Consider the following 14,540-nt stretch of genomic DNA (forward strand, 5'->3'; position numbering starts at 1 on the left):
GACCCACTTCACTCTATCTGGGGTCTCACCTCCAGCCAGTCTCCAGCTTTCTGCTGTAGTCTGACCTCAAGCCCTTCTGTTGTGGTCTAACCTCTGAACTTTCCACTGTGGTCATGCCCTTGACCTGCAGTCTAACATCCAGCCTTCTCCTGTACTCTGACCTCTCACCCTCCCACAGCAGCTTCACTGCCCTTGTGGTTTAACATCCAACCACTCCAGTGGTCCAAGGTCCACCCTAGAACTCTCCCTTGCTATTTAATCTCCAACTAATGTGGTCTAGATTTACCCGATGGCTCAGCAGTTAAAGAATCCATCTGCAGTACAGAGGAGACAGGAGACGCAGGTTCAATCCCTGGGTCGGGAAGATCCCCTGGAGAAGGAAATGGCAACCCATTCCTGTATTCTTGCCTGAAAAATCCCATGGACAGAGGAGCCTAGCAAGCTACAGTCCAAAGGGTTGCAAAGAGTCAGACACGACAGAGCAACTAAGCACATTGCTTATGTGCATTTATTTATCGATCTCAAGTATATTGCACAAGCATGAATTGTGACCTTAACAAGTACATGTAAGATGTGAATACAGAGGAAATCACCATGATCTGAAGGCAATTAGAGAAAGTAAGGAAGGGCATTAGGATCTGAAATGATCTTTGTAAGTGAACTCAGTAACGTTAATGAAAATTTGCATAGTGTTTTCATAAAGCATTCCAAAGCATATTCATTTATCTCACCTTCACAACTCTGAAAAGAGACAGCTGTTACTGTTATCCCTGAATTAACGGTGAGGAGGTTGAAGAAACATTCAACAACTTGGGCAGACTCATGAAGCCAATAAGCGGGAGAGACATTTAAGAACAATTTTTTGACTGTAGACCCTTGTTCTCTCTGTATGATCATGTTGTTGTTAAAGATGGTTAGCATTTTCCTTAACAAAAAGGTTACCAAAGAGTGTGTTTATTTTAGAAGGGATGAATAATTTGAGTTAAAGTGCAGAACCAAGCATGTTTATGAGGGAAAAACATGAGGAAAAACAACTTGATGAGTGATAAATTTTGTATTGTGTAGTTGGTTAATCCCAGAGATAACGTTTGGGCACCTCCTGAGTGCTGACCATTGTGTTAAAGCAAGTGATGCAGTCAGGATAGTTAGATACAATAGTATGTAGAAATAAAGTTTTAGAAGTAAGCATAGATACTGTAAGATATGATGAACTACTGGGATTGCTTGTTAAAAGAAATAAAAATGTATTTAAAATAAAGTAAAATTAAGTGGAATTTTCCTTTCTCTAGTCTCAGAATAGGTTAATTGGCCATATGCCTTTTATTGATGATAAAGTAAAACTCTGCATCTTATTAATTTTTATTGAAACTTGATATTAAATTATTTTGTCATTTTCCCAACAGAGGATTTAATATATGTGTACAAGTTTCTGTACATTGCAGTTATTTTTAAAAGGAGTTCATATGATATTTAACTTCTGATTTCTTTACTGAATCTAATATTTCTCCTTTAAAGATATCCTTTAAAATTCAAGGAAAATGACTTTAAATATTTAATTATTTTTGCCTGTTATTTTTCTTAGAATATCTTTAATAAGTACTACCATTCATATGCTATTTTGTGACAGTTTCTGTGCTAAAGTTTCACTTATTAGCCCCTAAATTCTCAAAATAAGTCTGTGCAATTGTCCCCATTTTGTAAAAGAGAAGACCAATAGAATTTCAGTCATTTGTTCAAGATTATATAACTAGTAAAATGATAAGCCAGAATATAAACCCAGGACTATCTGGTTGTCAAGAGTTTGTGTTAAAACAATGGTACTTGCTTCTCTCTTTCAAATACACAAAGTTCTGATACTGTAGCACTGTATTATGTACTGAGCATACAAAGATGAGCCTGACACCTTTAGGAGGGTTACAGTTGATTGAAGAATGTGATTCCGGTGAGTATACAATGCATGTAAATGATGTGACTGCCAGAAGGAAAGGCAGTGTGATAGAATAGGGCTAACATCCTTGTATAGTATAAAGAGCTTTTGCCTGTTGGGGTTAAAAAAAAATAAGTATGAAAGGATATGCAGACAAAGTATATGAACACAATTTTGAAAAGCACCAATTAAACCATCTGAACCAGCAGTACAGTAAATCAGCAGTCAATAAAGCTGATTGACTGTAACTCTAAGGTCAAGACTTTGTTTTGCTCACATTGTATTCCCAGGGTCTAGAACAGAGTGTGCACACAGTAGACATTCTGTAGATATTTGTTTTGTGAATAAAGTGACATGAAAAAATGTTCAGTCCTCCTTGTAATTAAAAAATTCAATTAAACTGAGATATCATTTTTCAGTTATCAGTTATCAAGCCGCAGCGCCCCAGCTGCCATCAAAAATAAAAACAGAAAGAGAGGTAGAAAGAAATATAATGCAGGAACAGGTACAGTGAAATAGATAGTTGACCATATATTTTTAATAACATAAATTAATCTACTACTTTTGGAAAGCAGTTTGTGATTTATTGTGGCTTAGTCACTCAGTCGTGTTCAACTCTGCAACCCTATGGACTGTAGTTCTCCAGGCTCCTCTGTCCACAGGATTTCACGGGAAAGAATACTGGAGTGGGTTGACATTTCCTTCTCTAGGGGGTCTTCCTGACCCAGGAATCGAACCTGCATCTCCTGCATCTCCTGCATTGGCAGGTAGATTCTGTACCACTGAGCCAGCTGGGAGGTCCTTGTGATTTATAATAGCCTTAAAAATTCATAAACTTTGACCTAGCAAATCTACTTTTGAAATCTATCCTGACAAAATAATTCTGAATATGTAAAATATCTTGTATGGAAATATATGCAATAACATTGTCTACAACAAAAATTTGAAGAAAGTCTAAATATCCAAGTACAGTAAATGGTTAAATAAATCTTTGCAGATCTTTTTAATGAACTATCACTAAAATCTTTGTTACTGTCTATTAAATAACATGGCAAAATTTTGAGTTCAGTGAAAAAAAGTAATACATAACACATGTGCATCTAGGATAGTGTAAAAATTTACAAAGAGAAAAAACTAGAATGAGATATGTCCACAATATTAGATACTTGAGTAGCAGAATATCAGGTGATTTTCTTGCTCTTTTATCTTAAGTTTCTTTAAAGATATAATAGGTATATGAAATACATTAATAATTTTCTTATCTGTAACTGTGATTAGTAAGTAAGCATTTTTACTGTCAAACTGTTCATTTGTTGTACTTCAATTGCTAAGTTATTTCCAACTCTTTGCGAACCCATGAACTGCAGCACATCAGGCTTTTCTGTCTTTCACTGTCTCCCTGATTTTACTCAAAGTCATGTCTGTTGAGTCAGTGATGCCGTCCAACCATGTCATCCTTTGTCGCCCCTTTCTCCTCTTGCCCTCAGTCTTTCCCAGCATCAGAGTCTTTTCCAGTGAGTCAGCTCTTCGCATCAAGTGGTCAAAGTATTGGAGCTTCAGTTTCAGCATTAGACCTTTCAGTGAATATTCAGGATTAATTTCCTTTAGGATTGACTGGTTTGATCTCCTTGCTGTCCAAGGGATGCTCAAGAGTCTTCTCCAACACCACAGTTTGAAAGTGTCAATTCTTTGGCACTCAGCCTTCTTTATGGTTCAACCCTCACATCTATACGTGACTACTGGAAAAACCAAACTTTGACTATACTGACCTTTGTCAGCAAAGTAATGTCTCTGCTTTATAATATACTGTCTACGTTTGTCATAGCTATTCTTCAAAGGAGCAAGCGTTTTTTAATTTAATGGCTGCAGTCACCATCTGCATTGATTTTGGAGCCCAAGAACATGAAATCTGACATTTTCCATATTTTCTCCATCTATTTGCCGTGATCTTAGTTTTTTGAATGTTGAATTTTGAGCCAGCTTTTTCACTCTCCTCTCTCAGCTTGATCAAGAGGTTCTTTAGTTCCTCTTCACTTTCTGTCATTAAAGTGGTATCATCTGCACATCTGAGGTTGTTGATAATTCTCTTGCAATCTTAATTTAGCTCCATCTTAATAACCTTTTAATATTTTTGTATAAAAATTCTTTTTAATTACAATTGAAAACATCATTTTTGATATTAGAATATTTTTATTTTGTTTTTTGAATTTCAATTAATTATACATTTTGTCTCCTATCCCAATAATTTTAGATTTAATTCAAGACTGGTCAAGTGATAGTGCACCAGACATTTTTTCATTTGTTCCATATACATGGAACTTTAAAATCATGTTTCATCAATTTGAAATGATTTGGGCAGCTAATCAGCACAACTGGATTGACTGTTCCACTAAACAACAGGAAAATGGTAGGTACTTTTAAAAAATTAGGTTAAATGTTCTGTTCATTAAGACAAATATCAACAAAGAAAATTGGTATTGATTTTCTAGTTTTAATAGATACTAGAATTGATATTTTTTTGCATTGTCTTGTGAGGCTCTCAGAGAACTATTTCAGAATTCATATTGAACTAAGCAGTTAAGTTTAATTTTGTTTAGGTATGTATTTAAGGCAGTTTTTTTTTAATTTTTTTTTGGAAATTAAATTTCTTTTTCTCTTTTTTTGCAGTGTACCTGGCAGCCTGTGGGGAAACACTAAACATTGATTTTTCTTTGCCTTTTACGGACTTTGTTCCAGCTACATGTAATACCAAGTTCTCTTTAAAAGTACGTATAGTTGGATGCATTGTTTGTTCCACAAGGTTTATTAGTAAGTTTGATTTCCTGGCACTTATCTTTATTCTCTCCAGCCCATTCTGTTGCCAGCCTGTAGTATTTTGGCTTTCCTCCACTGTTCACTAACTTTAGTATCACAGAATTGCTGCTTTTTTTTTTTTTTGGTCATTAATTGCAATATTCTGCCATTCCCATAAATTCCCTAAGTTCCCCTAAGAAGCTGGACAATAATTTGAAAACATATGTGTACTCCAGTATTCATGGCAGTATTATTTACAGTAGCCAGGATATGGAAGCAACCTTAGTGCCCATTGACAGATGAATGAAGTGTGGATGAAGAAAATGTGGTATATAGACTCTTTGGAGTATTACTCAGCCTTAAAAAAGAACAAGATATTGCCATTTGTGACATAGATGACCTAGAAGGGGTATTATGCTTAGTGAAATAAGTCAGACAGAGAAAGACAAAGACTGTATGTTTTCACTTATATTTGGAATCTAAAGAACAAAACAAATGAATGAATAAAACAAAAATAGACTCTGAGATACAAAAAACAAACTAGTGGTTATTAGAATGGGGACGGGTGAAATAGGTGAAGGAGATTAAAAGATACAAATTACCAGTTATAAAATAAATAAGTCACAGAGATGTAATGTAGAGCACAGGGAATATAATCAATATCTTGTCATAACTTTGTATAATGTGTAATCCATAAGAACATCGAATCACCGTGCTATACAACTAGAATGAGTATATTGAATAATATTGTAAGTAACTGTACTTCACTTAAAAAGAAGTTGGCTGATGAAAAAAAATTCCTTGAGTCATTTTGTTAGAGCTCATTTCTAACCTCTGTTACTAATCTTTATTTTCTCTTAAGAGTTTATTGTAGCTCTAATGTTTTACTGAGTCTGTGAACTAGATTGTACATTTTTTTGTACAGTTGACCCTTGAACAGTCTAGGGATTGGGGTGCTGACTCTCCCTGCCATCAAAATATTCATGTGCAACTTAGAGTTGGTTTTCCCTAGAACCTCCATATCCTTGGTTCCTCTGTATCCAAGGTTCAGCATCGCAGATTCAACCAACTGCAGATTGTATAGTAATGTAGTATTTACCATTGAAAAAAAATCCACGTGTAGGTGGACTTGTGCATTCACACCTGTATTATTCAAAGGCCAGCAGTATTTTATTTCTAATTGTACCCATGAATTCAGGGAATAAACACAAGGACCTTCTTCCTTTTATCCAAAAGCCAGCTCTTAGGAGTTCAGAATTCATGGTACATCTAATTTTAAGGTATTTACAATCAACAGTAGTTGTAGTGTTGATGGAGGTTATGGTGGTAAAAAATAGAAACAATAGTACGAGCAGCCAGCACTTTTTAACATCTTCTTAGTGCCAGACACTATTCCAATTGCTTTATGTATACTAATTCACTTAATTCTCAGAACAACCTTCTTGAAGTAGTTGTTATGTACATTTATGGAATAGGAAACTGAGGAGGCGAGTTTATGTAACTTGTCATTAGCTAGTGAGTGGCTAAGTTGGAATTTGGACCCAGGCAGTAAAGCTTACTATGCTGCCTGTTAAGAAACCAGGCATCAAGATGAGCAAAGATTAGGGCATCTGTAAGGGAAAAAAGTGAAACTCAGTGAAGATCCTGTGATACAATCCTTAAAAGCCAGTTGAGGAACCAAGACTTACTATATATAGACAATCATATTTTTAAAATTAATGAAAATATTGAACATATTCCATCTGAGCTTATATTAGATACTTTTAGTTGTTTTTTTTTTTAACTGAATTATATGTGAAATATCCAAGGAAACCTTCTTACTGTTCTCTAAAAATTTTGCAGTTTGTTTCCCTGATTTTTTTCTTGACTTTCTAAGCATAATTTCAGATAATGTAAAATCTTATTCCAGTTACATACTATTCAGTGTATTTTTGCAATTTCAGATTTATTTTTTGTTGAATTTATCCTCAAGCGTATTACAGGTAGAATTTTTTGTAAATAGTATTCTAACAAACTTCTGTACCTGTTTTATTACTTTGGGTTATTATAAATTGTTTTTTAGGGTGAAGATGTTGACCTTCATTTGTTTCTACCAGATTGCCACCCTAGTAAATACTCATTATTTATGCTGGTAAAGAATTGCCACCCCAATAAAATGACTCATGATACTGGTATTCCTGCTGAATGTCAAAGTGGCCAGAAAACAGTTAAACCAAAATGGCGGAACATTACTCAAGAAAAGTAAGTATGTAATATTAGTGATTTAAGTATTTTGTGTTAATGAGGAGAAATTAAGCTTTCAGTTCTTTCAGAGAATAATAGTAAAATTTGTCTATATGTAACTGGTATCTAAATACAATTAAAGGAATAAGTACCTGACTAGAAACTTTATTTTTTACTCTTCTAAGGGCTGGTTGGGTTGAATGCTGGACTGTCCCAAGTGTCATGCTTACAATTGATTATACATGGCATCCAATTTATCCACAAAAAGCAGATGAACAGCTGAAACAGTCATGTAAGTGTTTCTGTATAATCAGTATCTTAAAATATCAAAATTGATAAACATCAAGGATACAAAGAAGAAATTAAAACTTTTTGGAAATGCATCTATTCTTTTGACATAATTATGCATTTCAGGTCATCTGAGATTTTTTGCATAACTTTCTTTGGACATTTGCTATCAGTTACTAGACCACACTGTTTCTTGGTTTACTTTATCTCATTTAATCCTTAAAGCAACTCTGTGAAATAGATATTATAATATTATTGTCATTGTAGAGTTGAGGAAATATGCTCAGAGAAAGGAATAATTTTCTCAAGGTCTGGTGGGCAGAGCTGGAGTATGAAGTCAGGTATATGTACATCTATAGATTTAGAGTGCTTGATTTTGTAAAATGTTAGTTTCTTTAATGCATTTTGACAGCTGTCGTATTATTTATAGTTTCCCTGAGGCTTAAGTGCGGCTTTATTTGGGTTGAAAGTGGAATTAGAGTCTAGTGAAAATATTTTCTTTGTATTTTTCTGGTTAGTTAAGTATTAAAGAATAGTTTTTGTAACTTTCTTATATATAGGTCTTGATAATGCCACAGTGCATTTGTATAGCTGTTTATGTGAAAATAACTTTATAGTTTAATGTCCAAGTAGAGTTAGAGCCTAATTCTGACCCAGCTTTACTGTATATTGCCAGAACTTGATGAGAATATTGCCGTTGTTAATGAAAACCTTTTATTGATTCTTTGTAGTAGTAATAATAATAAGCAAAGGCTTATTTGGAACTCTTTCTGGATTTGTGTATTTTTGTATGTATGTCAATGAAGTCTATTCTTTATTGCATTTTTAATTATTAGCATTTCAGTTTTGTTTTCACTATATACTGGAGACATTTTATCAGTGTTAGTTGCTTTCCTATTTACAAAATAGAATTTTTTAGTGAATAGTTCCTTGAAGAACTTTTAAGAGATCTTTTTCCCCCTTTCCACTCAAACATTATTCTTTTTTTCCCCTCAATTTATTCCAGTGTCAGAAATGGAAGAAACAATGCTGTCTGTGTTAAGGCCATCTCAGAAAACAGACAGAGTTGTTTCTTCTCCCTCTGCTTCTTCACGTCCTCCTATTGATCCCTCAGAACTTCCACCTGATAAACTTCATGTAGAAATGGAACTTTCTCCAGATTCTCAGATAACTCTCTATGGACCTCTATTAAATGCCTTTCTGTGTATTAAGGTAAGATTTTTAAAAGAATGTCCATATTTTTAAATGTAGGAAAAGCAGTTAACCATCTAATTGATATTGAGACCATTTGAAATGGCCAGTTTTACGATTTAAAGCATTTAGGATATACTATATGTTGACTGAACTTGTGGTGATAGGCTCAATTATAAAATTATTTGTTTAAAATAGTGCTAAAAACTGTTCAGTTTGGCATTTTTTTGAGAAGTTAGTGTATTCTAGGAATTTTGTGCTAGTTGCTAGAGATAAATGATACAGCATCTGTTGCTAAGAAGATAGGCTAGAGGATTATAGCAGGATAGATAGGTACATGGACAATTTTAACACATTGTAATTAATGTGGCAGCAGAAGTATAAAAGAACTTTGTTATCTGAGGATATCTGTACCAGGAAAAGGCTACTTCAAGTGAGTTCATTAAAAACCAACAATTTTACTTCATGGTAAATAATAAGCAAAGAGTTATTTGGAGCTCTATCTTGAAAATTGAAGCAAGTATGTGAAAATGCATTCATTTCAGAGTAGGACAAATTTAGGCTCTGAAGAAATATGCACTGCTTCTTTGTGCAAAGACCAAATCAAGTGTTGATTCATTTTGATAATTTTTCCAGTGAAATATATAATATGATTGTATAGTATGACAGTACTTTATGGTTGCTGTCTGTAGCATGTTTATGGAGAGATGCTATTTTGAGAAAAATATTTGAGCATTTTTTCAGTTTTCTAGACTTTGCTTTTATTCTTTTGATACTCAAATCATGCTTTTAAAAAGACCCCAACAAAACATCACTAATTTTTGTTGATTTACTTTTTTTTATAGGTAACTTCTCTAAGCCGTCCAGATTTTTACTTATCGCTGATATTTTATCTGTGATTTGAGCAGTTGTCCAGAATCACATTCAGCTACTTCATGAAATTTTTCATTTTTTCAGGATTTTGCAAATTCACTTTGCTTTAGATTTTCATTGTACTCTTGGATATCTATTATATCTGATAATCAAAGAGAGATGAATTGACCAAATTTTACCAATCATGAGCAGTAGAGTTAGTTGTGGCACAGGTGTTTGTGTGAATCTGACTTTATCAGTGCTTACTTATTTGCTTCCTTTTGTAATTTCACAATTGCAGAGGTTTGGATATTGAAGGCTTAACTAACAAGTAGTCCTTTAATGTACAGTAACAGGAAAAATTAATTCTGGAAAAGGTCTGGGATGATCAAGGTTGGCCTGGGATGGACACTCAAGGTTGATTAACAAAGGCTCTCTAAAAGAAGTGCTAGCTAAATAAATTTTGAAATTTTTTAAGGTCTCAATATTTGATATCCTATATTTATTAAAAACTGCCATAGAGCATCAGATGATGCAATTTAAGGTAAAAGATGCAAGGGAAAATGTGTTTAATATTTTTGGAAACCTATGGTTTCTGTTTGCCTTTTTTTTTCCCTAAGATTTTAGAGATTCTTGAAGGAATAAAGGAGTAATTCTTCAGATTCAAAGGGAGGAAACACACACAAACACAGATTTTTTTCTCTCATGACCATTTTGTGGCCTAAAATATTCTACAAATATTTCTCTCAGTATCTTATTTTTTTGGCATTACATGTGAATATTTATAAAGGATCTAAAATTGAAGAGGCTGAATTTTATTTTAATTTAAATGTAAGCAATGATTTAGTTACCAGGTGTAGGTGGTTGTATTGATACAAATCAGTTTTGAATACTACTAGAGAAGTATTAACTGTTTTTGCATTACCACATGTATATTGAACCTCCGTTGTTTTAACTAAAAAATTCCATAGTAGTACATAAACAAAAATAAGAACAAAGAGCATAGAGAAACAAAGATATGCCTTTACTTTAAATTTCTTTGTAAATTCTGTTACCTATGTTAGTAGTTTATTATGTTTTGATGCAAACTCTGATAACAGATTTTATAACAACTCTTTATTCGTGTCAAACATTTATTACACTAAATATTACTACTCAAATTCATCATGTTAATTCAGAACTTGTATGAAATATCTACTGAAATAAATTAAAATTTTTTAAGTTTTGACACATTTTATAAAATATAATCCAGTGAACTCTCTGCTTCCATTTATTAAGAATAGATAACACATAGCTGTTTTTTGTTTTTGCCTTAGTGTCGTGCTCACTTGGAGTTGTTACCTATCTTAAATGTATTACTTTTTTTTCTCTTTAGTTTTAACATGTTTTATTTAGTATCAGTGTTAGAACTTGAAAGTTTTTTGGATATTTTATCTTGTTTTCATTTTAGGAAATAGACTAATACTCTAAAATAGGATAAGGAAATGCTTAGTTTACAAATTTCAGGCTCTAAGGTGAAACATTATTGTTATATATCTCTTTTGATAGCAATTTATTCTCAATATTTATAGGAAAACTACTTTGGGGAAGATGACATGTACATGGATTTTGAAGAGGTTATTTCAAGTCCCGTTCTGTCCCTGTCAACATCATCCAGTTCTGGATGGACTGCTGTTGGGATGGAAAATGACAAAAAAGAAAATGAAAGTTCAGCAAAGTCAATTCATCCACTTACCTTGCGTCCTTGGGATATTACTGTACTTGTTAATTTGTACAAAGTTCATGGACGTCTTCCTGTTGTGAGTGTTTGCATATCAAAACAGTTGTCTATTATGAAATCTACCTAGCATAGGAAGTGATGTAGTGTGTGCACATACTTACATGAAATAATTCAGATTCAAAACTGTTCTATATTTATCCTTTTGTCTTTATAAAGCTAGTGTATTACTTTCTTCATGATCACTTGATCATTGACAATTTTCCTATTTTTCTTCTTTCACTTTAGCTCCTTCTTTGCTGTTCTGTATAACTTTAGAATATTTTTCCATGTTGTTGAATTGCTAGATTTACAGTTAGCCTGATGGATATCGTAGGACTTTACACTTAGTCTTTTATCTCTGACTCTAGACCAGTTTGGGACCTTTTGGTGGAACTATACAAAATCATGATTCAGCCTTGACCCTGGAGGTTGAATTGTGTCACGGGTTTGGATTCTCCATAGTATCCTGGTTTACGCTAAAGATGACCCTTGGGCCTGTTGGTTCTTATATTGCCCAAAGAACCCGTGGCCATTGGAGTCAGTCCAGATGGGGAGAGAGTGGCCCCTGGAGCATTGTGCTGCATATTGGGTCCATATTATGTTCCTAGGGTCGCACAGGAGAGAAATCAGCTCTGGTGCTTAGTTAACCTAAGGTCTTTTTCTGGGATACAGAATAGTTATTTTTGTCAGTAAGCACCATTCTTCCTTTAGAAAAAAATCAAAATTTTTTAATTGTGTAAGTGTAATTTTTATTTTTCTGTACTTCCTTGGTCTTTAATTTTTCTATATGTTGATTGTGGTTTTTGCTTGACTTTAGCATGGAACAACTGATGGTCCTGAGTGCCCTACAGCTTTTTTGGAAAGACTATGTTTTGAGATGAAAAAAGGATTTAGGGAGACCATGCTGCAACTTGTCCTGTCACCCCTGAATGTGTTTGTCAGTGATAACTATCAGGTAATGTGAAAGTGAGTTGTGGTAGATACTCGGAAATTTATTGTTACTATTTATGGGGTGAAAACAAAGTGTTAACTTCTGTGCATGGACTGTATAGCTTTTTAAATTAGGGACCTTCAGTTTAACTGTATTTTTTGTATTGTGTGAATTGTTTCAAGAATTTTAGCTTTTCTTTTTTTCCCCTGCTGTTCCTTATTTATGTGATCCCAAACAATTATATATCTATTGTTCTTAGAAATTGTAAGAAATACTTTCTGACACTCTTATATGTTTATGAAAGGGTAAAACTAATTGTATAGAATGTTGGTAGATTCTGTTGAAAATCACAACCTAAGTGGTAATATTATGTGTTAATCACTCAGTCATGCCTGACTCTTTGCGACACCATAGACTGTAGCCTGCCAGGCTCCTCTGTCCATGGGATTTCCCAGGCAAGGATACTGGAGTGGGTTGCCATTTCCTTCTCCAGGAGATCGTCTCAAACCAGGTATCGAACCCAGGTCTCCTGCATTGCGGGCAGATTCTTTACCATCTGAGCCACGAAAGGAGGTCCAAGTGTTAATGTTAATCAGTATCATAAACCATAAATGGTGGTGGTGGATGGGGAGTCCTGGCATGCTGCAGTCCATGGGGGCACAAAAAGTTGGACACAACTGAGTGACTGAACCAAACTGAACCATAAATCTTGAAAACACGCGTATCTACATGAACACTGATTACTACTTTTCATCCAACATACTTACAAGGTCCTTTGTTAATACCTTCAAGATATCCCTAAGGCTGTTTTGGAAGAGAACTGGTGATATTCATCAAATGGGAATATTTTACATTCCTGGGTACCTTATCACTTTATTATTCTTTTTTTTATGCCAATGACTTTTTTTGGCATCAACCCCTTCTTTAAGTCTCTTTCCTACTTTTAGTCAAGTGGTGTGCTTTAGAGCTGTGATGGATTTTGATGTAAGACAAAGTAAAATTATAGACAGGGTGATGAATCTGACTGTGAATCATCAACAAATGATAACTCACCATGGATTCTGTGAAGTAATTGACCATCTTATATAAAAGAGCATACCCCTTTGCACTCTTCTGCTATAGTGGACTTCCCTGGCGGCTCAGCTGGTAAAGAAGCTGCGTGTAATGTGGGATACCTGGATTCGATAAAACTGTATTATTTTAGTGTAGTAGCTAAAACTTAATATTTAATGTATACTAGTGTTTTCCACAGAACATGTTTCTTTTTTTAAAAACTTTTATTTCAAGAAATTATAGATTTATGGGAGGTTACAGAGATAGTACAGAGTTTCTGTGTTTCCTCCATGTTGACCTCATACATAATTATGGTAAAAAAAAAAAAAAAAACCAGGAGATTGACATTTGTACACTATGTATGCATAGTTCTGTGACATTTCATCATGGGTAGATTTGTGTAACTGCCACCAAAATTAGCATGCAGAACTAGTCTGTCGTCACAAAGCTCTCACTTGTGTAATACTTTCATTTTAACTTGTCATGTGAAACCTTAAAAATAACTCTGGTCCTTCTTTCTGTAATTAATGGGTCATTAGGATTGGTTTTGTTTTGTTTTGTTTTTGAGAGGCAAATGTATAGAGAAGAAACCAATCTCTGTTTTTCAAATCTCTTGAGGAAATTAATAAAGGTAATAGGGAAATATCTTCTCAGAAAGGCTAATTTCTGAGACTCTTAGGAGAGTAGCTCTGATTTTTTGAGTAACTGATGATACTTCAACTTTTATCTTAATCACTGCATTCTCAAAAGACTTTCCTGGTTATAAAAAATGTTTTATTGAGTTTATTATGAGGGTCCATATTACCCCTAATTGCACAATTATTGGCATACTTGTACAGAGACAGAAGTGTAAAGTGTGATTTATATGGTGATAAGAAGAGGAATTCATGGAGTAGAGATATCAAGACAGTAATAGAAGTATTGACACGAGTGACATTTTGTTTCCCAGATGGCAAACACTTTATAGTTCATGCCGAAGACAAGTATAGTCTATACATATTCTCTAGGAATTTGCTTATCTACTTAATTTGCTTGCATTTTGTAGTGCTAGCATTTCTAAGAAATATTTTTTTCTTTTGTCTCTATACTAATACTCTTTCATGATGGGAAGCTTCACACTGTGACTACCCTCAAGACTCAATTCTGGGTCACTCATCTGTAGCTCCTTATTTCTGGTAGCATTTGTCTTAGTGCACAGCTTCAAGGCTAAGGATCTAATGTGATGGGTCAGTGACCGTGTCCGACTTATGATGCCACATACATTTTACTTAATCATCTTATGTCTATTAGTTTTATATTAGGGCTGCCAAAGCAAAGTATCCTACACTAGGTATCTTAAAACAACAGAAAATTACTCTTTCACAGTTCTGGAGCCTACAAGTCTGAAACTAGTGTGTTTGGCAGGGCCATGCCCTCTTTCAAGGCTCCCTTGTCTTTTCCTAGCTTTGGTGGTTAACAGTCCTTGGCATTCCCTGTTTTGCAGCTACAAAACAGGGAATCTGTTCTGCATCACTCAAATCTCT

General features: G+C 34.2%; 1 protein-coding gene across 9 annotated transcripts in view; it reads left to right on the forward strand.

Moving 5' to 3' along the window:
• Window positions 1-14,540, forward strand: part of KIAA1109 (KIAA1109 ortholog) — a 196,559-nt gene that overhangs the window by 53,426 nt on the left and 128,593 nt on the right. For all 9 annotated transcript variants that reach the window (XM_043902345.1, XM_043902336.1, XM_043902343.1 and 6 more), the window contains 7 exons: window positions 4,179-4,334; window positions 4,595-4,692; window positions 6,783-6,961; window positions 7,129-7,235; window positions 8,238-8,443; window positions 10,846-11,073; window positions 11,851-11,988. In XM_043902345.1, the coding sequence (XP_043758280.1) occupies window positions 4,179-4,334; window positions 4,595-4,692; window positions 6,783-6,961; window positions 7,129-7,235; window positions 8,238-8,443; window positions 10,846-11,073; window positions 11,851-11,988 (1,112 nt within the window). The remainder of the gene's footprint in view (window positions 1-4,178; window positions 4,335-4,594; window positions 4,693-6,782; window positions 6,962-7,128; window positions 7,236-8,237; window positions 8,444-10,845; window positions 11,074-11,850; window positions 11,989-14,540) is intronic.

This window comes from Cervus elaphus, chromosome 5, assembly GCF_910594005.1.
Source record: "Cervus elaphus chromosome 5, mCerEla1.1, whole genome shotgun sequence".
Taxonomy (NCBI): domain Eukaryota; kingdom Metazoa; phylum Chordata; class Mammalia; order Artiodactyla; family Cervidae; genus Cervus; species Cervus elaphus.